The sequence below is a fragment of the Cherax quadricarinatus genome, chromosome 18 (assembly GCF_038502225.1).
Source record: "Cherax quadricarinatus isolate ZL_2023a chromosome 18, ASM3850222v1, whole genome shotgun sequence".
Lineage (NCBI taxonomy): Eukaryota > Metazoa > Arthropoda > Malacostraca > Decapoda > Parastacidae > Cherax > Cherax quadricarinatus.
In genome coordinates this window covers 10,937,780-10,961,638 of record NC_091309.1, presented here as the reverse complement: position 1 = coordinate 10,961,638, position 23,859 = coordinate 10,937,780, and the positions used below count along the sequence as shown (strand labels likewise).

At 45.5% G+C, this 23,859-nt stretch overlaps 1 protein-coding gene across 8 annotated transcripts in view; it reads right to left on the bottom strand.

Annotated features, from left to right (window-relative positions):
* Nucleotides 1–23,859, bottom strand: part of fus (epithelial splicing regulatory protein fusilli) — a 302,666-nt gene that overhangs the window by 60,810 nt on the left and 217,997 nt on the right. For 3 of the 8 annotated variants that reach the window (XM_053777572.2, XM_053777566.2, XM_053777567.2), the window contains exon 6: nucleotides 22,737–22,847. In XM_053777572.2, the coding sequence (XP_053633547.1) occupies nucleotides 22,737–22,847 (111 nt within the window). Of the gene's footprint in view, nucleotides 1–5,330; nucleotides 6,358–22,736; nucleotides 22,848–23,859 lie in introns of those variants that run through there. The other 5 variants (XM_053777569.2, XM_053777568.2, XM_053777570.2 and 2 more) reach the window with 5 other exon arrangements.

Sequence of the window (23,859 nt, the reverse complement as noted above, 5' to 3'; positions counted from 1 at the left end):
CTCTGGCAGATTAACTTAAAAGACGATATATTATACACAAATGAATTTATACATAGGAAGGAGGAAAGCATTGACTTGGCAATAAAGTTGCTAGATTAATGAAACAGTGGCACTCAAGGTATTTTTTACCACAAATTTTTTGTATTATGCTGAAAAAAACAGCACTGCAGAATTTTCCTTAAGCCACCACTAGCGAAATTTCCAGTGGAATAATAAGGAAAATTTGAACAGTTCATGTCACTTTTTTCAAATAAATGCTTCTAGCACCAGCTGGTTATGTTTTTAATACTGTACAATACTGGCAGTATTAACACACACACAAAGTTCATGGAGCGGGAAGAGTGACCCAGTAGCGGCCAGCGAAGAGGCGAGGCCAGGAGCTGTGACTCGACCCCTGTAACCACAACTAGGTGAGTACGTACACACACATTCGCACACACACACACACACATATTCTCGCACACACACACACACACACACACACACACACACACACACACACACACACACACACACACACACACAGCAACCTCAACTAGGCGAGTACAGCTACTGACGTAGTGGCGACATTCTACTGTGTAATGACTAGGATCATCTCCAGAATGTCTGAGTGGAAAACCTGAAGATATCCTACCACCATGGAAGACTAACAATATATTTGCATCATTCACACACTAACAATAGAGCGCCAGGTTCATGACAGGTTCGGTACAAGTTCACCCATCAAGACAGTGCTTACGATTTAGATATTAGGTACTTATATAAACTGGATACAACTGAAAATAAAGTAATTATGGTACTCTGTTTGAACTGTATTTGAAGGAATTAAAACAAATAGAAATATCAATGACAAATTAAATACAAATTTACAACTTAGATTTCTTTAAAAACACAAATGTTTCTGTATCTGCAAATGCAAATATACATTTGTCGTCCTATCTCTGACAGATGTTCACTCACACACGAGAAAATCAGGGAGAGAAAAGCTGGGATTTCAATACATCTAAAAATACAGATATACAAAATATACTTACGGGGGTGTATAAGAGAAAGTAAAATTAGATACAGTTCAAGGAGGGGGGGGGGTTGTTGTTGATGTAAAAGAGATGGATATAACTTAAATTTCAGAGGTAAAGGTCAGGTCAGGACACACAAGGTACGTACATACAGGGAGTAAACACAAGGGACACGTGTCCGGTATATTAGAAGGAATTTAAAGGGGGGAATCCCCCCCACACACACAGTGGGGGGCTATTTCACAGAACCTGCTGGACTAAAATTAAATGCAGATTTGAATTCAAGGGACCAAAAATTAGCCAGAAACACAGGTTTTTAAACGTGAAGTGAAACAATTGTTGGTTAGTGTAATTATTAAGCGACCAGGACAGACATGTAGATCGCTGTATAAGCCATACCTAAGACAGAACTCGAGTATCCTGCGCCAGTATGGAGCCCTCATGTTATCAAGTATGCAAAACAAATGACTTCAGAGAATGAATAGATGGCTGCTTCATAATTGAAGATTAAAGTGGATATAAAGAACATCTATGAGAGCAAGAACTGGCAGCCATGAAGAAGCGAAGAGAAACAGAAGAGACACATTCACGACTATTTCTGCCTTGCTTACCGTGGAGTGCACTATACTTATCACTGTACATAGTGTACATATTGCTGTTCTAAATTGGTGAAGGATAATATAAGTCTAAACTTTTTCTGCTGTGTTTATTTTGCTCCCATTACACCCGGGGTAACAGGCCATTTGGAATCCTGGGTTGTAATAACGACTTAAAAGATACCCAAAGAGAAAATACACACTGACACACATTGGAGGCAAGAGAGTGATGGCACACACATTGAAATTAGTTCAAATGAACCAGAGGAACAATAACTTCAATCAAGATAAAATGAACACAAACATATTTGAAGTTAACGCAATACACTGAAAACCAGCCATGACCAGGCTCGAAATAGCTGGCTGGGAGTAAGCCATGTCAAATGAAAGAACATGGAACGGGGCCCAAAAGCTGGAGACAAACCCTCCTACAGATGTAACTAGGCGAGCGTGCGCACACAAGGTAAGAGGTGGGAGGGTGCATCGCCGCTACAATCATACGACTGCCGTGTCCAGTGTCGTGGAAAGGCATCGACTTTCAACAAATCATGCATGCGTCTTGTGCGCTTTGAAACTTACGTTACGACATGGGTGAGCGCGCACATCTGTGCTCACGTCTCACAAGCCCTCCCGCTCTCTCACATTAAACACGTCCCTGTAACACTGACTGCTCACACACACAGTGTACTCACAACACCTGTAACAACGGTTAGCTATACAGATGCGTCACAAAATTCAGACCACCGTGCACCTGCAGCAACCGCTGAGTACATACCCGTGATCACAACACCTGCAGCAACCGCTGAGTACACACCCGTGATCACAACACCTGCAGCAACCGCTGAGTACATACCCGTGATCACAACACCTGCAGCAACCGCTGAGTACATACCCGTGATCACAACACCTGCAGCAACCGCTGAGTACATACCCGTGATCACAACACCTGCAGCAACCGCTGAGTACACACCCGTGATCACAACACCTGCAGCAACCGCTGAGTACATACCCGTGATCACAACACCTGCAGCAACCGCTGAGTACATACCCGTGATCACAACACCTGCAGCAACCGCTGAGTACACACCCGTGATCACAACACCTGCAGCAACCGCTGAGTACATACCCGTGATCACAACACCTGCAGCAACCGCTGAGTACATACCCGTGATCACAACACCTGCAGCAACCGCTGAGTACATACCCGTGATCACAACACCTGCAGCAACCGCTGAGTACACACCCGTGATCACAACACCTGCAGCAACCGCTGAGCACACATCCGTAATCACAACACCTTAAGTCCCAGATAGGTAAAGCACTTCAAACATTACTTTATCCCGATGAAAGCAGGAATCAATCAAGTGAACACACGATGCGTGTAGACTCAGCAATAATAACCCAGAAAAAAAAAACAGGACACGCACGATCCAATGTTTCTTGTTGCGAAAGGTATGAATAACCAGGAGCCGAGACTACCACAGACTTAATCTGTATTTATTTTTTTCCTGTAGCAAAACTGTGTACCACAACAGTGCTGGTACCCTAGACTTCACGAGTTACAGTGTGGAGACAAAAGCTAGCTACATTTACTTGCTACTCGCACAGAATGGGATTGGTTCATCAGGTTACGAAATGTGTCGTGCTGAACTGGAAGAGTTCAGTATTGGTTTCAACACTCCCCTCCCCCTCCACACACAGGGATGTTAGAAAGTATTTCTTCAGTCACAGAGTTGTCAGGAAGTGGAATAGTCTGGGAAGTGATGTAGTGGAGGCGGGATCCATACATAGCTTTAAGAAGAGGTATGATAAAGCTCATGGAGCAGGAAGTGACCTAGTAGCGGCCAGTGAAGAGGCGGGGGCAGGAGCCCTGAATCGACCCCTGCAACCACAACTAGGTGAGTATATTGGGGAAGCTGAGGGCATATTGCTTCCTATACTGGGACACAACGGGAGGGGGGAAGGGAATCACACCAATCACACAGGCCGAGTCGAGTTGTGTGAATTATAAAGCACTGCAATCATTTGCTTATTCAGTGCCCTCTGCTATCTTTACAATACATTAATATTATGAATTTACTGCTATCCTGACTAATAAGTTATATAATATGTATTGTAATCACGATATATTCAAAACAAGAGATCGCCAAGTGATGATGTTTGTGAGGCAACTTGGAGCTAGCCATGACACTCCTCAGCTATGGAAGACGGAGCTCAGCCTCAAGGCGAAGGAAGCTGAGGAAATAACGCACCTGAAGGAGTCAGATTTAGAAAGAAGCAACGGTACCAAAAGACCTCGCCATGAATAGTGAAGGGATGGGCAAAAGTCCTTAGTAAGTCACTATTAGAGATCTGCAATATCACCTTGGTGACAGAGGACGGAAAGACAAACACATTACCAGTTATTCAAGAAAATCGGATAAATTGAAAGCCTTGAAATTACATATCAGTATTCCTGATACACATACCTTGCAGTATATCTAAGAATATTTAACAAAGTCCACGGGAAGACAGTGTGGAAATAAGATTCACAAGTGATAGATTTGCAGACACTGCCTCATCCACATACCCAAACACCAGAACCACACACACACATCCACAAATCGGGTACACGTGGAGTCCAACGTAGAAAGGTGGACGAGGAAAGAAGTCAGAAAGGACTAACTGGATTGACTAAGAGTGCGGGTCCACGTCTTCCCTCATCCTTCCCCTAACACTTAACAACGAGGGACATGACCAGGTTACAAAGACCACTCTCCTGTGTGTTTACAAAACATGTACGCTCACGCCCCAACAGTGCCGCAGGTGATCACTGCAAACACCAGAGCAGGCGCGCGCACACACGCGTGCATGAACGTCCACCAGCGCACAATGCCACTCTCCTCACTACACTAGGCTAAAACTTCGATTGCACTCCTGGTACCCACTCTTCATACCTGAAACTGAAACACTTTGGTTAACAGGTTTTCAAAAAGGCGAGGGATGAGAGGTGAGAGCGGAAGGAGAGAGAGACAGAGGGAAAGAGAATGGGGAGGGGTAAGTGTGATATGAATTCAGCAGCGGTGCATTAAGAAGTATTCGAGTAAGTTGCCCTGCAACACGACACCTACAATGAACTTCCTGCTAGGAACCCCTCCAGGTTTTGCGATCCTTAACTCGCTCAACGATCGTCCTTAATCTAGGTAGAACTAGACAGGTCTAAGCAGATGGAAGCTCACACGGCGAGTCTAAGTCCTCTGCTAGACTGTCTCCCATGTACTACCTAGCTACTGAACCTCCCTCCCGACGAGAGGAGGGGACACAGAGCCAGCCTCCCGACGAAAGGAGGAACCATAAGGCAAAAGAAAACACGCGAGAAGAGGCTACGACCTTCCTTGCGTGTTCTATCACATCCAGATTATACACTGGCAAATTGTTATCAGATTATACAGCTCAGTAATCAACACTATATATACATACTATTACTACTACTACTACTACTACTACTATTAAAAATAATAACAGCAGCATGGGGTCATCTCCAGAGGTATGTGATGTAGGCCTTTCTCGTGTACGTATCTGAGTGTTGCAACTACGGGTGGCAGTGAATGGTTGTCGACAGACTTCCTCAGGCGACGTAAGGCACTGGGGAAGACCATGGGACCTTTCCTGACCACACAGCATCAAGGACTGAGCTTTAAGGAGAACCGATACAAAATTTACGGTAGCTTAATCACACCTTGAGGCTTGTTGGGTGTGTGAGGGCAGAAGTGAACCTCGCCCAGATCGCGAGCTCTGCCTGGAGAGCCACTTGGTGGCTACAGTATGGGCGTGGTGGGCAGCGTGGGGCGCAGTGTGTGGGCGGCGACGATAGACGGGGGCAGAGGAGAGCTTAGTTTTGCTCGGAGTCTGCTGAGGAACGTCCAGTACACCGTCAGGAAGATCTCCCGTCGAGCTGCTGTCGGGCCTTCGTGACGTGTCTGGCTGTTTCTGCTCTGACGCCTCTGACTGATGCTGCCCTCCCATCACACACGCCTCTTCTGTGACATCCTGAAGAACTTCACATCTGGCACTCTGGCAGCCATCATCCTTGGAGTCTTCACGGTCGCTATCCAGTGAACCTTTATACAAGACGCCCGGGACGCCCTCATTACTGGTATTCTGAGGGTGTCCACACGTGGCACTGTCAGTGATGGCATGCTGAGGGTGTCCACACGTGGCACTGTCAGTGATGGCATGCTGAGGGTGTCCACACGTGGCACTGTCAGTGATGGCACGCTGAGGGTATCCACACGTGACACTGTCAGTGCTGGCACACTGAGGGCATCCACATGTGGCACTGTCAGTGCTGGCATGCTGAGGATGTCCACACGTGGCACTGTCAGCGCAGTCCTCACAGAGCCTCGAAGTCGACTGGTCATCATTTACAGCCTGGAGGAACGCCTCTGGAGAGCTCCTCCGGTCGTCGACATCCCTGCAGGAGTCACCACCCCTTGCGGGAAGGCACTTTGGGAAGCCAGGAGGAGGACAAGTGCTGGCAGCAGCAACAGTGGTAGTGGTGGAGGACTGCTCGCTTGAGGAACTCTGGCTAGAGGAACTGGAGTGTGACACGCACGGACGTGGCATGATGCCACTACCACCCACTGAAACACACTGCCCCGGAGCTGACGCTGCTGCTGCGCTCTCTCTGGACTGGTGACTCGTTCCCCGCGTGTTTTATTCACATCTCGCCTCGACAACAATGATTTATGTAAACCTCATACAAGTCTTTCACATCCCGAACGTCTCACAGAAAGAGGGAAGGGAAACCGTGGATGGGTGGAAAGGAAAATGGAGTGGGTAAAGAGTGATAAAGAGAAAGGCAAGATAATCAGAGCAAGGGAGGGAATCCGAAGGCAAGGGAGAGAGGTTCCTGAGACGCCGGGGGCCAGGTCAGCTGCCAACTTAGCCAGCACATTATCTGCAACAATGTGGTGACAATGGACTGACACTGTTTGTTCTCTCTCATGCAGAAACCCAGTACATCCTCCCACAAGAACCACCACCCACCCCTCGTCTACCACACTTCCTTCCACTACAAGCACCACCCCATCTACCACACTCCACCACACCAAGAACCACCCCATTACCACACTTCCCTCCACTACAAGAACCACCCACACACCCACTCCCTCGTTCTTTCTCCTCCACTCTTAACCATCACACAAGTGTTTCACAAACCTCTAAGGCTGTAAACAAATGAAAACTTCATTAAAACATTAACAATACAAATATCAGGTAAATGGACACGTGTCCAACTTGAGACTTGTGTTAGAGCAACGTTTCGCTCAACAGGATATTTATCATGCCAATTCATATATAAACATAATGAGTGCGTGTAGGGGAGGAGGGAGCAGTAGTAGTAGTCTCAAGTGATGGAGGTGTCGTGTGTTTAAAGTAGGATTCGTGTATGTAGAATAGGATTCGTGTCAGAATTCTGAAAACAAAGCTCCCTGTATTCTGTGTTACGGCGTTGGACACACACAAGGGCTGCCTCGATGCGCTTGTGCCTCTGTGCCTGGTTCTGAGGTAACCAGACACACATCTTTCTATCTCGTAAGGTTGTTAGTGGCGTGTCCATGTTGCACGCAGAGGTTGGTCAGGTTGTGACATCTGCTGGTATTAATGTGTTCGCTCAGAAGTGTTTTCAGGATGTGGCACGTTTCTCCAATGTATACTCTTTCGCATCTCCCGCAGGGTACAGTGTAAACCCCTGTGTGGACCATTTCTGGATACCAGATTTTAATTTTGGCGAGGTGGATGAGTAAGACTCGTGTGCAAAACTTCGCTATCTTTATTGTATAATTTTTTCTCTTGCTCTGCAGGCTTCTTCAGACGAATACATTTGTGACAGAGCTAATTATTACACATGTGTCATGCTCATCTGCTTGTCAACAATATATACTATTGTTCTAATGATTTTGGCGAGGTCTTGGAGGGTGAAAAGGGCAGCCGCCGTGGTTATTGACAGTACCAAGAGCGAGTGTTGTATATATACACTATGCAACTTGGCAGTTAGGAAAGACGATGAATTTGTGGGAACCGGTGTCGCTTTGTGGAGAGTTAAAGATCTGGAGGTCGTGTTTCTCGCACACTGCTAATGAAGAAGGTAGGGAAATGGACCTCCAAAAATTTGTGATGTGTAAAGTAACACTGTGTAGGGAACGTTGGGCTACAGATAATTAAGTTTCTTACTGTACGGGGCCGACCCTGGCGTGTGTCTACAAGACTGTTACACACAAACACACATTTACCGTATCAGAGATTTTTACCTAGAATTATACTTTAAACACACGACACCATCAACTGAGACACTTCTACTACAACTACTAACTCTCGCACCCCTTATCCCCTATATATACTCCTTGTGTCCGTGCAATATATGTAATGGCTTAACTAGGCCCCTAGTAAGCGAAGCGTTGTCTTAAATGTCAAGCTGCATGCACGTTCATTTACCTAACCATTATGGGCATTATTGCCTAGAATAGTTAGGTAAATTAACCACAGTACGGGTGGGGAGTGAACTCGCGGCTAGTGAGTCTTTAAAACTCCAGACCGTTACCTTAGCCACTGGGCCAGCTGGCTACAATAAGATTCATCCAGCTAGGTATATATTTATATTCATTACAGTCAGCTGGCCCAGTGGCTAACGCGCCAGTCTGGAGTTTTACAACTCACTAGCCATGAGTTCAATCTCCTCCCGTACTGTGGTTCGTTTGCAATCGTGCCATTACGATTTCGTAAGTTCGTTAGGCAAATGCCCACAACAAAGGTGCTATTCCTAACTCGTGACTAATATTCCAGGCTGAGGCAGTCGTAATGGCACCCGAACCCCACCCGCCCGCTACAGAATCTACACCATGTAAACATCGCTGGCCGCCAGAGATGACTGTCTGTCCCGCAGTTAACAGATGAAATATCGATCTTCCTCCAGTCTGTGCGCTGAATGATCCACTCGCCCAGTACATCTTAGGAAACATAACCAAGGTAACGAAGGATAACAACGCTGAGTGAAAATGATAGCACAGTCAAACTCAGCATGAAAATAAGGCAGGTTGTCAACGTGGAGTAGCAGGTCTATAGTAATCCTATCAACTCCCTGTGGTTTCTTTATGCTCCCTGTGGTTTAGTTTGTGTTACTGGAGTGTCGATTACACAAGCGTTATGTAAATAACATTATATTAAGGAAACAACCTTCTACATTTCGTTCATTCTAACGCTCACACACTGGGGGGAGGGAGAGAGAGAGAGAGAGAGAGAGAGAGAGAGAGAGAGAGAGAAAGTGTGTGTGTGTGTGTGTGCTGGTGGTACAGTATGAAAAAGATAAAAATCGCTTTTTTGTTGGTAAGAGAAAACAGCAACAGGTGACCATCAGGTTGAACACTAAGGTGACAGACGTAGTGCATGTAGTCGCAAAAGCGGCGACTGAAAACATTACCCGGATAACGTTATCGGTTACTGCTTTGGTATTTAATATCGGCTCGTTGGTATTCCCATACCACCTTGTATTGCAAGATGAAGAACCGTTGTGGTGTAAGACGTGTGCAATACTTTGACCGCTTTACTGATAAAGTTTCGCCTGTCGAGATACACAGGTCGTTGAAATGTATATGTAAGATGGTCAGTCCCTGCGCCTGGTGAAGCAAGTTTGAGGTAGTCAGTCCCTCAGCCTTGGAGCTGGTGTGAAGAGCACCGTAGTTGTGAAGATTCTGGAGCACAGCAAGTTCTTCTACCTTCCAATTATGTCCTTGAATTTGCATTAATAAAGCCACTGGATGGCGGAACGTCTACAACAGACACCCAGATGTTGCAAGTGTCTAATTTTTCACCACAGTGAATAGACATCTTTATTTATTTTATTTATTTATTTATTAACAATTTGAGCACACATACAGAGGTACAAAAAATACAGATAAGAGCAGCATGCCAAAGCCACTTATACTATGCATAGCATTACGGGCTGGCTTAAAATTAACTTAGGATTAACCCAACCCAACTAATACTTTTAGTAGGACCGGAGTCGCTCACGTGAGCATTTTGCCCACGATATTACTTGAGAACATAAGAATGGAGGAGCACTGCAGCAGGCTCACTGGCCCATACTGGACACGTCCTCCTCATAACCAAACCTTCCTACTCACATATTTGTCTTCCAGAATTACTAAGAGTTTCCTAAAAGGTTTGCATGGTAATATGACGGACACGAGAAATGTCATGAATGGGAAGAACTTAAAAGACAGAAACAACGAATGGAAGAAGAAACAACAACAACAACGAGCAATACCAACCCTTCCGCAGCCGTTTTGTTGACTTCCATTAAAAAATTTTTCCTCCCAGGATAAGCGCACCAAATGACTCTTCAGAACGTGTTCCCTCCCTCCCAACTTCCCCCTCCTCCTCCCCCTCCCTCCCAACTTCCCCCTCCTCCTCCCCCTCCCAAGCAGTTCCTCAACCTTTAACTCTCACCTGGAAGCATTGTACTGCACTCTCCGCCATCTCAAGTTACAATATCCCAACAATGTATTTATCAATCATTTTTATGACTCACGAAATCGTAATAACATGACTGTAAACAAACCACGGAACGACTCGCTCGCCACGGGTTCAAACCCCACCCGTTCCCTGGTTGTATAACCCAACACTTCAGTCTTCTGAAGATTAAGATATGTGCAGTAGTCGGGTATCTTTATTGATGAAACGTTTCGCCTACACAATAGGCTTCTTCAGTCAAATACAGAGAGAGAAGTAGAAGTGAAATAGAGATGATGTAATCAGTCATTTCTGCTTCTCCCTTCTGATAAAGTCTAATGTGTAGACGATACATTTCATCAATAAAGATATCCAACTGTCGCACACGTGTCTTAATCTTCACCTTGTCTATATTTTATACCACTTTCAACCTTAGTCTTCTCTTTACGCTAAGAAGTGAGCGACAGTCATCTCTGCCTTCCTGCCACGACCTTCACTCAGAAATTCTCTCCACTCTCTAAGAGGTTGCTTGCTCTTCATGTCTCGCCCTCAATGATCCTCAACCTTAACACACACACACTAACCTTTTCCTCAACCATTGCACCAAGCGTGGTGCAAGACCGTGCAATCAGACAGTGAAGGGCATTAAAGGTAGAATTGTGATAAATGGTTTTGAAAACCGACAGCTTGAAGAACAGACATTTATGCAACATATAGGAATCTTACACAAATAACCCGCACATAGAAGAGAGGAGCTTACGACGACGTTTCGGTCCGACTTCGACCATTTACAAAGTCACACTAACGAAAAGGAGAGCAGGACGGGTGTATCGTTCCAGTCACGGTATTGTGCCTTTTTTTGTTATTTATGGGAATCTTTATTGAAGAAACGTTTCGCCACACAGTGACTTCATCAGTCCAGTCTTCGACTCACCTGACTACAGTATATAAGCCACTTCTCTGGCCCTATACTGTACAATCTATAAGTGATGAACTGAACACATCGACTCCAGGCTGAGGAACTGATTACCTTATACTCCTCATCTCCTTATACCTTCCTGCTTTGTACTGGACTGATGAAGCCACTGTGTGGCGAAACGTTCTTCAATAAAGATTCCCATATGTTGCATAAGTGTCTCAATTCTTCAAAGGTAGAATTACCGACAATATGCTAGGTGGTGGTGGTGGTGGTGGTACTGCTGGTGGTGGTGGTGGTACTGCTGGTGGTGGTGGTGGTGGTACTGCTGGTGGTGGTGGTGGTACTGCTGGTGGTGGTGGTGGTGGTACTGCTGGTGGTGGTGGTGGTGGTACTGCTGGTGGTGGTGGTGGTGGTGGTATTGCTGGTGGTACTGCTGGTGGTGGTGGTGGTGGTACTACTGGTGGTGGTGGTACTACTGGTGGTGGTGGTGGTGGTACTACTGGTGGTGGTGGTGGTACTACTGGTGGTGGTGGTGGTACTACTGGTGGTGGTGGTGGTACTGTTGGTGGTGGTGGTGGTACTGCTGGTGGTGGTGGTACTGCTGGTGGTGGTACTGCTAGTGGTGGTGGTGGTACTGCTAGTGGTGGTGGTACTGCTGGTGGTGGTGGTGGTGGTACTGCTAGTGGTGGTGGTGGTACTGCTGGTGGTGGTGGTACTGCTGGTGGTGGTGGTGGTGGTACTGCTGGTGGTGGTGGTACTACTGGTGGTGGTGGTGGTACTACTGGTGGTGGTGGTGGTACTGTTGGTGGTGGTGGTGGTACTGCTGGTGGTGGTGGTACTGCTGGTGGTGGTACTGCTAGTGGTGGTGGTGGTACTGCTAGTGGTGGTGGTGGTGGTACTGCTAGTGGTGGTGGTGGTACTGCTAGTGGTGGTGGTGGTGGTACTGCTAGTGGTGGTGGTGGTACTGCTAGTGGTGGTGGTGGTACTGCTAGTGGTGGTGGTGGTACTGCTAGTGGTGGTGGTGGTACTGCTAGTGGTGGTGGTGGTACTGCTAGTGGTGGTGGTGGTACTGCTAGTGGTGGTGGTGGTACTGCTAGTGGTGGTGGTGGTACTGCTAGTGGTCATGGTACTGCTAGTGGTGGTGGTACTGGTGGTGGTGGTGGTGGTGGTGGTGGTGGTGGTGGTGCTGCTGCTGCTGCTGCTGCTGGCGATTACATCGATTCCAGGCTGAGGGACTGATTACCTCAAACTCCCGATCTTCACCATTCTTTATATAGACTGATGAAGCCACTGTGTGACGAAACGTTTCCTCAGTAAAGATACCCAAGTGTTGCACATGTATGTAATTTATCAACTACTACCTTCTACATAGGCCAACTTCTCGGCTTTCTACACATTCAAATAAGTCAGTAGGCCTACTGCAGTTCTTATGTTTTTTCACTTCGCGTTATCCCCATATATGGCTTCTGTCACTATTGTTTGTAACGGCTTGATAAACCTCCTGGAGAGCGAAACGTTGCCTTTATGCCTTGTGTGCCAGGGACTTGCCTTGTATGGCCCAGTAGGCCTGTTGCTGAGTTCCTCCATTCTCATGTACTCGCTTCCTTCGAGGGAGATCTGCTTAGAATGGGCCAGTAGGCCTGCTGCAGTGCTTCTCAGTCGTCTTCTTGTGAATGAACGGTAAACAATACCAACTAAGACGAAAATTAGACATATGCAACATCTGGGTATCTATATTGTAGAAGTTTCGCCATCCAGTGGCTTTATCAATACAAATTCAAGGACATAATTGGAAGACAGTAGATCTATATACAAAAGATGAGGTAATCAGTCGAAATATACACATATGCAATATAATGTGATCCTTTATTGACTACGTTTCGCCCACACAGTGGACTTTTTCAAGTGACTTGGAAAAAGCCCACTGTGTGGGCGAAACGTAGTCAATAAAGGATCACATTATACTGCATGTGTGTTTATATTTCCATTGTGTCGGTATTTTATACCATTTATTTCCATCCAGGTAATCAGTCCAATAAAGATACCCAAGAACTGCACGTCTTTAATTTATCAACGTGTCCGTTCTCTGATCCATTCATCTACAATCCTGTCAGACACTGCAACTTCTTGGGATTTTGTGCAAGAAAGGTATAAAATACCGAAAATATGAAAGTATAGACACATGTGCAATATCTTGGGATCTTAATACTTGGGAATTCTTCTCTTACCTAATCCTTGGGCACGACCTACTTCCACATTGGACAAATGTGACACCACCTATGACTGCTGCACCTCTCCTGCCTACGGTATATAAGCCACTTCTCCGCATATATGCTGTATTCTACTCAAGATTGATGGATTGACCACATCGACTGAAGGTTGAGGGACTGATTACCTCATTCTCCTCCTGCTCTTCACGTTTCTCCTTTGTATGGACTGATGAAGCCACTGTGTGGCGAAACGTTTCCTCAATGAAGATATCAAAGAGTTGCACATGTTTCTAATTTATCAACGTGTCGGTTCTCTGAACCATTCATCTACAATAAAGATACTCAGCTGTGGGACACGCATCTCGCTCATCAACTTGTTGGTATTACCGTACTTCGCGGCTTATAAGACTTTTTTTAGTTTCAATGGCTCGGCATCGGACGTAACTGGAAGAGCTACAGCCCGTCCCCCACACCCCAAACTTACAGCTCCCGTCACTGACCTTCAGTTTATAGGACGAAGGGTGGTTTTTGGAGACATTTTATGGAAAAAATGCTTCTAATAAGCCGCGAAATACGGTATATACCATTTTTATCATACCGATATTAAATACCTTTTAGTATAACCTGCGAAACAATGCTCCAGTAGATCCACTGTGGTTCTCCACTATTCTCAGGATTACCTAAGAATAACCACAACCACCGCCTTAGAGAAATTACAATCACCGCTGTAATATACAATAACTACAATCACTTCCAGTAATTTGGGCTTGGGTGCGTGCGCGCACCTCGCGGATAGTCACCCCGAGCCAAGGACACGGCAGTTCCCGTGGGGTCCCCAGTTTAGTTAATGACTGACCATACCCCCGGCCGGGATTGAACCCGCGGTCATAGAGTCTCAAAACTCCAGCCCGTCGCGTTAGCGATCGTGTCATTACGATTTCTTGAGTCTAGTTAATGACTGGTTTCTTAATCCATGCGGAGCACTAAACTCGGACGTGTCATTCAGCGTATGGAACGGTGAAGGCTTGATCCTCAGTCCTCTTAGAGGAAAAAAGTATACACGCTGTCTTAACTGTATTTTCCCGGTTGAGCGGCTGTCCAGGTTACTGGGCAAGACAGATAACGCTATACAGCACTGATCCAGCCAAACAGCAAGTCTGATATGATCTATGTACTGAGTACTATAACCAAGTATAACACCCTTACCATTGCTACCACCACCCCTCCTCCACTACCACCATTATGCTACCATCACAACTACACCACAGCTACCAACATCACAGCTACACCACAGCTACACCAACGCCACCTCACCGCCACCATTACAACTACCACCACCGCCACCATAACCACAACATTCTCCACTACCATAACATTTTCTACTACCACTACCATCATCGTAGCACCCTTAAATACTACCACCACCATCCATATGTTTACCTCATCCTAACACCATTACCACCCCCACATATCCTCCATCACCCACACACATCCCCCACACACCACCACCAACACACACACACACACACACACACACACACACACACACACACACACACACACACACACACACACACACACACACACACACACACACACACACACCCCTCACTGGCACATTACCATGAGTGAAGAATTACCTGTGCAGGTCCAGCTGCTGGTCTGACCGGCTCCTTGCCTCCAGGTACAGTAAGACGCACCACGCGCGCAATACACACACACACACACACACACCCTGTTTGCTCACTCAAAATATCACTCCATGAGCAACACTGCTTGTCAACTGCCTTCACAACAAGCAACGGGGGAGCGTGGCAAGCTTAAACAAACTCCAGGTAAAGCCAGTAATCACAGCAAGGTGTGTGTGTGTGTGAGAGAGAGAGAGGTGAGGTGGGTGCCAGCAACACCTTGCGGGATCCCAGGCGTCAGCATGTGAGACTTGCGCAATCAGCTTCCAACTCGACAACACTCTTATCTATCTCTCGGGTTCTGCGATCTCTCGGGATTGGATTCCTCCAGTGCGCGGGGAAGTGTTGGAATCATGGGAGAAGCGGTGAGAGATGGAGGTAGAGGGCTATGGAAGAGGTGAGATTGTAAGCTCTGGCAGCAGTTGTGGTGACGGCTGGTTCACCCACTAGACGCCAGATGGCAGCTCACACCCACCAACAACCACACACACGTACACACCCACTCGCTAATCAGCTGTGTTTATGCCTCGTCCTGAGCACCCTGTCCTCCCAGCTTGACTGATACATACCTGCCACTGTGTACCCTTGCAACAGGTTAACAACAATGGTGTAGGAATCACTAAAACAGGAAACTGCGCCTTACCTGGTCCTCCTCGCACTATCTTCTCCAGGAGTCTGACCACTGATTTGCTTTCGTGATTTCTCTCTGACTAGGGAGGGTTGGTGTGTTGCGTTTAAAAAGCCTGCCAACTGTACGACGGTCATTAAGAATGCATGTAACCTGTGAAAGGCACTAATTCCCTTCCCTCCCCCCAAAAAAGACATTGAACTCCACATATATACACGCATGCATACACCTTTTGGTATGTATATATACAGTTGTGGCTGAGGACCACCAGAATTCTTCAATATGGCGCACTGGCCATGACAATCAACAACTGAACAACATTTAATCACAAGATACCCACACACTGGACACGAAACTTAATGCAACTTTTCGGTTCTCACTGTACCATTATCAAGTCGTTATGATTAGCGTGGTTTTTCTAAACCGTAGAACTGCTAGGTGAACATGGTCAGCAGGTGTCTTCATGAAACACTTCCTAATGCTTCCACCCGGACCGGGGATCGACCCCCAGACCTCAGTGTGTGAGCATGATGGAATACGGCAGGAAAACCGTCCTGTGTGACGCAGTATTTGATGAAGTATGATGGGAGAACGATCCTGAGGGCTGGAATAAGAGAGAAAAAACATTGTATGTTATCACAGGAGGCCTGGTCTCAGACCGGGCCGCGGGGGCGTTGACCCCCGGAACTCTCTCCAGGTAAACAACAAAAGAAAGGTATCTCCAATGGAGTGTGCTCCCCCACCCACACACAAAAGAATAAAAACCACGATGAATGATAGAATCTGACCGGGAATAACCATCCCTTGTGAGGGAATATGACTGGGAAACATGTCTGGTTTTTGTTCTCAATATATGACTACAGAATATCGAAAAGGATAGCACGCACACACCTGTAAACGTGAAGTCAATCTGAAGAAGAACCAGGTACCCTGGAGTATACCTGGAGGGTATTCCAGGGGGGTCAGCGCCCCCGCTGCCCGGTCGATGACCAGGCCTCACGGTGGATTAGGGCCTGGTCAGCCAAGCTGTTACTGTTGGCCACACAGGAAATAATGAATTACATTCTTTTAGTTTTCATGAGAGAAGGGAAGAATGAGGTTATCACCAACACAAGAGTGATGACAAGAATGTAGTCATCACCAACACAAGGATGACAAGAATGCAGTCATCACTAACACAAGGATGACAAGAATGCAGCATCACTAACACAAGGATGACAAGAATGCAGTCATCACCAACACAAGGATGACAAGAATGCAGTCATCACTAACACAAGGATGACAAGAATGCAGCATCACTAACACAAGGATGACAAGAATGTAGTCATCACCAACACAAGGATGACAAGAATGCAGTCATCACTAACACAAGGATGACAAGAATGTAGTCATCACCAACACAAGGATGACAAGAATGCAGTCATCACTAACACAAGGATGACAAGAATGCAGCATCACTAACACAAGGATGACAAGAATGCAGTCATCACCAACACAAGGATGACAAGAATGCAGTCATCACCAACACAAGGATGACAAGAATGTAGTCATCACCAACACAAGGATGACAAGAATGCAGTCATCACTAACACAAGGATGACAAGAATGCAGCATCACTAACACAAGGATGACAAGAATGCAGTCATCACCAACACAAGGATGACAAGAATGCAGTCATCACCAACACAAGGATGACAAGAATGCAGTCATCACCAACACAAGGATGACAAGAATGCAGTCATCACCAACACAAGGATGACAAGAATGCAGTCATCACCAACACAAGGATGACAAGAATGCAGTCATCACCAACACAAAGATGGCAAGAATGCAGTCATCACCAACACAAGGATGACAAGAATGCAGTCATCACCAACACAAGGATGACAAGAATGCAGTCATCACCAACACAAGGATGACAAGAATGCAGTCATCACCAACACAAGGATGACAAGAATGCAGTCATCACCAACACAAGGATGACAAAAATGCAGTCATCACCAACACAAAGATGGCAAGAATGCAGTCATCACCAACACAAGGATGACAAGAATGCAGTCATCACCAACACAAGGATGACAAAAATGCAGTCATCACCAACACAAGGATGACAAGAATGCAGTCATCACCAACACAAGGATGACAAAAATGCAGTCATCACCAACACAAGGATGACAAGAATGCAGTCATCACCAACACAAGGATGACAAGAATGCAGTCATCACCAACACAAGGATGACAAGAATGCAGTCATCACCAACACAAAGATGGCAAGAATGCAGTCATCACCAACACAAGGATGACAAAAATGCAGTCATCACCAACACAAAGATGGCAAGAATGCAGTCATCACCAACACAAGGATGACAAAAATGCAGTCATCACCAACACAAAGATGGCAAGAATGCAGTCATCACCAACATGTATAATCTATAGGAAGACAACCGGCAAGAGACTAGTTAAATACCTGGGGAAGCAAATTTATTCAGGTATACACAATACAGTTACATAGATTATCATACATAGCAACATATGTGTAGAGAACCTGGGATAACCCAAAAAAGTCAGACAGAGTGACTTATTTCCATTGGGGTCCTTTTACCTTATTATTATAATATAAAGGTTATAATATTTTCTTATTAGTCTATAATGAAGATAACATCTTATTATCATACTAAAAAGACTATCTATTAGTTATCAATTAGTTATTGAAACCTCCACAGTTGTGTTTACAGATGACACAGTACTACCTCAGAAACATGGTACGAATCTATGAAACACTCGGGGGGGGGGGCTCTATGTAGCACTCGGGGGGGGGGCTCTATGAAGCACTCGGGGGGGGGCTCTATGTAGCACTCGGGGGGGGCTCTATGAAGCACTCGGGGGGGGGGGGCTCTATGTAGCACCCAGGAGAAATATTAATTAAGCAAATTACAAACAGATGGTCAGACGCTCACTGTCTTGAAAACAGAAGAACAGACCTGCTGCACAGTTCCTACCAGTTAGAAGTCTTCAAGCAACGTGTTCAGCGGTTCTAGACCGTGCACTTTCCTCCCTCAGTAGGGTTGATGACCTGATCAACCTGACTATTTGTGATAGTCGCACGCAGTCCAGTGTAGGCACCACAGCCGGGCTGACCAGGAACTAACTTAAACTTATCATGTTTCCTCTTGAAGACAGCCAGGGGTCTATTAGTGACCTAATATATGAAGCGATGATGCTGAAGAGTGTCTTGGTTCCTTTACACTTACTAAGAAGTCACTTAGTGCATTCAATGCACACCTGATCAACCAGGCCACGGTGTTCCGTGGCCTGGTAGCCAGCGCTCCTGCTTAACACGCTGAGTTGCCGTGGTTCGATCCCCTACTAGGGTGGAAACAGTAGGTGTCTCCTTACACCTGTTGTCCCTGTTCACCTAGCAAACAAGCAGGTACCTGGGTCTTAGTGAACTCCTGTGGGTCGCATCCCAATGGAAATAAGAGAGAGCCCTCGATGACGCACTGACTTTCTTAGGTTATCCTGGGTGGTTAACTCTCCAGGGTTAAAAATCCCGACAAAATCTTATCTTACTTTACTCATTATTACTCGTTAATAACGAAACTATAAAAAGGCCGTAAGTCTGGCAGCGCGGAGCAAAGTGTCCATGTTTAGAGGTTGTATATTCTCACGAACCACCACCAGACTTGACGATGAACTCCAGAATACTGGACCAAATCTTGCAGGATGTACTAAATCAGCTAGGTTGCAGTGGCTGTACAAGCCTGTTGGCTACCTTCACCAACAGTCTGGTTTATCAGGTAATGAAGGAAAAAGTCTAGCCTCGGGCTAGAATGCAAGACAACCCTCGAGGCCCGTCACAGGCAAGTCACCAGGGACTGGCTATTATTTATTCCACAACACTATCTCACAGTACACTAGTGCGAACACAGGTATAAGGAACTACAACACATGCTCATTCTACTATCTCCCCTTCAAGGGACGTTCCTTGATGCTGAACTAGACCTACTGTCACCTCCCATTCCTTGGATCAAGCCTTATTACCATTCATTTCCCATAGGTCTCACCTCCGCCCCAGATTGAGCCTGGTTTCTTAGGCTGTCAGCTGCTTCAAACCAATTCTCCCTTACCCCAGTCTGGGAAATGCTTAGGTCTCTTCCTTAGGGTTTACCTTCAGGTGTCTTCCTTAGGGTTTACCTTCAGGTGTCTTCCTTAGGGTTTACCTTCAGGTCTCTTCCTTAGGGTTTACCTTCAGGTCTCTTCCTTAGGGTTTACCTTCAGGTGTCTTCCTTAGGGTTTACCTTCAGGTCTCTTCCTTAGGGTTTACCTTCAGGTCTCTTCCTTAGGGTTTACCTTCAGGTGTCTTCCTTAGGGTTTACCTTCAGGTCTCTTCCTTAGGGTTTACCTTCAGGTGTCTTCCTTAGGGTTTACCTTCAGGTGTCTTCCTTAGGGTTTACCTTCAGGTCTCTTCCTTAGGGTTTACCTTCAGGTGTCTTCCTTAGGGTTTACCTTCAGGTGTCTTCCTTAGGGTTTACCTTCAGGGCTCTTCCTGAGGTTTTACTTCCGTTAAGTCAGCCTCTGAGGTTTCAAAAAACGGTGCGAATCCGAGTTATCGTGGGATCCTGAAATTACTTCTGTAATCGCTGAGAACATCGTCTCCCGTTTTCTCCAGTCAGTTTTCTTTGACACTGGCATTCTAAGAGCACGCAGAGTACCCTAAACTAAATTTATTCAAGAAATATGACCAAATTTATTCAGATTTAAATTCCATTCAATTACATTTTATTTCTTTGCATAATATACAATGTGCGATTTACATTTATAAAATATTGTCAAGTACAAAGAAAGCCACTAACATGCCTGAGCATTTCGCGTAGACTTAAGAGGGTTAGTAACCCAGGATAACCCAGGAGTGTGTGGTTTATTAACCTTTGGGGTTCCACAAAAGTTTTTTTTTATGTGCCTATAACATCACTGTACCCTCAAGACCATAATTTAAAAAAGTGTATTTCTTGTATCCAACTCTAAATATAAACGTGTGTATAAATTAGACGTGTAATAACTGGGTATTTTAATAAAATAAATAATTAATAATAATAATAATAATAATAATAATAATAATAATAATAATAATAATAATAATCTTTATTTCTACAAGTACATGTACAAGGTATACAGACCTAGATGACATCAATGACATACTACTATATAGCAAGCCGCTTGTTATGCTGAGCACTTCTGGCAAATTAGGTCAGTTTTGTCCCAGGATGCGACCCACACCAGTCGACTAACACCCAGGTACTCATTTTACAGATGGGGAACATAGACAACCGGTGTAAAGAAACACGCCCAATGTTTCTATCCCTCGCCGGAAATCGAACCCGGACACTCGCCGTGTGAAGCGAGAGCTTTACCCACCAGGCCACGGGGCACCGTAGAGATACGTTTCGTTAACCAGTAGCTACATTAGTTCGATACAGAGGTTAGTAACTGGAGACAGTAGATGAGGTAATCAGTCCCTCAGCCTTGAAGGTGCTAACCCCCTTAGTCTTGCTTCAGAGTCATGAATATCAAGGTGGCTATCACCTTCGAGTCTGAGGAACTAATTGTTTAATATCCTACTGTCTCTAACAACCTCTGTATGGAACTGATAAAACAAAGGGTTGGCAAAACATCTTCAGAATAAAGATATCGAGGTCTTGCACGTTTCTCTTGTTTATGTACTTGTCAGTACTGTATGTAAGCAAGCAAATAAGTGAGTTTATTTAGGACTAGTGATGCCAGGACTAGATATGTCAGGAGAGACATCGTGGGATAAGTGATGCCAGGAGAGAGATCGTGGGACTAGTGATGATACGACTAGCGATGTCAGGAGAGACATCGTGGGATAAGTGACCGACATCCACTCTTCTATTATCAACTTACCTTCACACCTTCCTTTCCCACCAATACCAATTATATCCGTCTTTACCTCCCTCCTCCCCCCTCTCTCCCTCTCACTAACCACTCCATCAGTTCACCAAACCATGACAGAAATAATGGCCCGTCTCACAAGCCCCTCGCCCACTCATCTCACCAAAAAGGCTAACTAACCCCTTGCACCTACAAGGCCCCCCCCCAATGGAATTAACCCCAATGGGGTTATCCTGGAGGGTAATTTACAAGTTACTTATGCACCATAATTGCACTTATGTGTACCTGTACCTAAATAAACTAACCCACAATCACGGTCGAACCACCCATCCCCAACTAACACCCTAACTACTGCACCATCTAATCGCTTCCTTCAACCATCAGACAGCCCACCCGTTAAGGGTACCTTACACTTAATACACTATCGTTAACTTTATTTCCTAACAGTGTACTTAACTAAGTTAATTGTTTAATATTAAACAATGATCTGTCCCCATAATCAACATGCCTCATTTAGAATACAAGTTATAATACCATGGCTGAAACAATTCTCAAAATATCCAGTCCTCTGAGTAGAAAATAAAGACGTTTCGGTCCATCCTGGTTCATTGTCAAGCTGGAGTTTGACAACCGGACCGACCGAAACGTCACCCAAGTTCCCTCTCAAAATTCTAGGTAAGTAATGAGCAGAATTATAGTTAGGAGATTTTTTTTAGTAATTCTGAGTGCCAATCACTGTTAGAAAATTCGCATGTGAGAAACAATAAGAATTTATGTAAGTTCATCTGTAACTCAGAACTGAGGTGATGGTCCAGCAGCCTGTGAGAGTTCTGGGAGTTGAGAAAAGTTCAGCGGTGACTTGGTGAAGCAGCGAGTTGTTTCTTACCATCTGACTCACCTTGGCTCTCACACACGTCAGACTGGTGTAAAATAATACACAACAAAACAGTGAACCTCAACGTGAACATGACGACACTTGTGTTCAATAAAAACGTCGCTTGTCAATTTCTTCTTTCTGTCTTTGACTGGCTGGGTCTGTCTCTGTCTCTTTGTCCTTCTTTCTCTCTGTCACTCTCTCTCTAGATCCAGGTCAGGTGTGTTGAGAAACGTACCCTCATTTTCTATTTCTGTTGATTACAAGGCCTTCCCGTGACTCAAGAGAGTATCCAGGAAGCGTTCAAATTTGCACTAATATCACTGGTAGTGGAAGAGTAGCGGGTGTTGTTTGGTAGGCCAGAGAGTGTGTGTGTGTGTGTGTGTGTGTGTGTGTGAGGGTACTTACTTTGCAATATTGAGGCCTCTGAAGAACTTAGCGATGTCCTGGTCCGAGCTCTGCCAGGGCAAGCCTCGCGCACGCACCACGCAGGCGCTGTCCACCTCTTCCGTCCGCGAACTGCAAACCAAAACAAGGAAATATATTAAAATACCCGTCTAATACATCGGCTGTTTCCCCACCCAAGACAGGGTGACCCCCTCCCCCCCAAAATAAGAAATCACATTCACCGTCTCTCGCACTCTGGTTGGAAAACATTTTATTAAAACAAACTACGGTGTACAAGTGGGGTTAGAATCCATGGCAAGTGAGTGTAAAACACCAGGCCAGTGCGTAAACCACTGGGCCAGCTGGCTACAATAAGATTCATCCAACTGGGTATATTTATACACCATAGGGAGGTTATCATGGGCCACCACTGCGACCACAAATGCCAGTTTTTACAGATGATTCTCCCTCCAGCGTGGCCGTGACGAAATCTAGCTCAAGTCCCCTCAAAGCCGTCATCATGACTCACGGAATGGTAATGACACGACTGCAAACAAACAGTTGCTCAACACATCTTTCTGACCAGAAGTGGACAGACACCACGATTCAACGATCCACTGAACCACAACATGCACACCCATTCTTCAATGTACAGGTCCACTGCTTGCAACTGCCAAGACTCAAATTTGACTGTAGCTGACTCTCAGATATAACTAACTTTGCACTCCAAAAGTTCGTCTCAAAATGTCTTCAATCTTATCTGACACACGATAGTGAAGACACACGTTCTAGAGAAACCTTTTATTGCATCAACTTTGTTCCAATAAGATCATCTTATGCATAATGTGTCTTTACAGTCACATATACTTGGCAGATGATCAAGCACCCTACCTCTCAAAACCGTCTTCACAACCTCCTTCAAGCCATTCCTGAGATAATTCCTACACAAACTTCCATCCGGCTCTGGTTTATATACCCTCTTGGTCGACCTGTCTCACTATCCTTTCTAAATGACCAACCCTTCCCTCTGCTTTCTGAATTATTAAATTTATATCACCATACCGTCTTCCAACTTATTCAATCCTAATTCTCTTCATTAACACCACAAGTTGATCCTGGACATGATTTCTCCACTGCCTCCAGC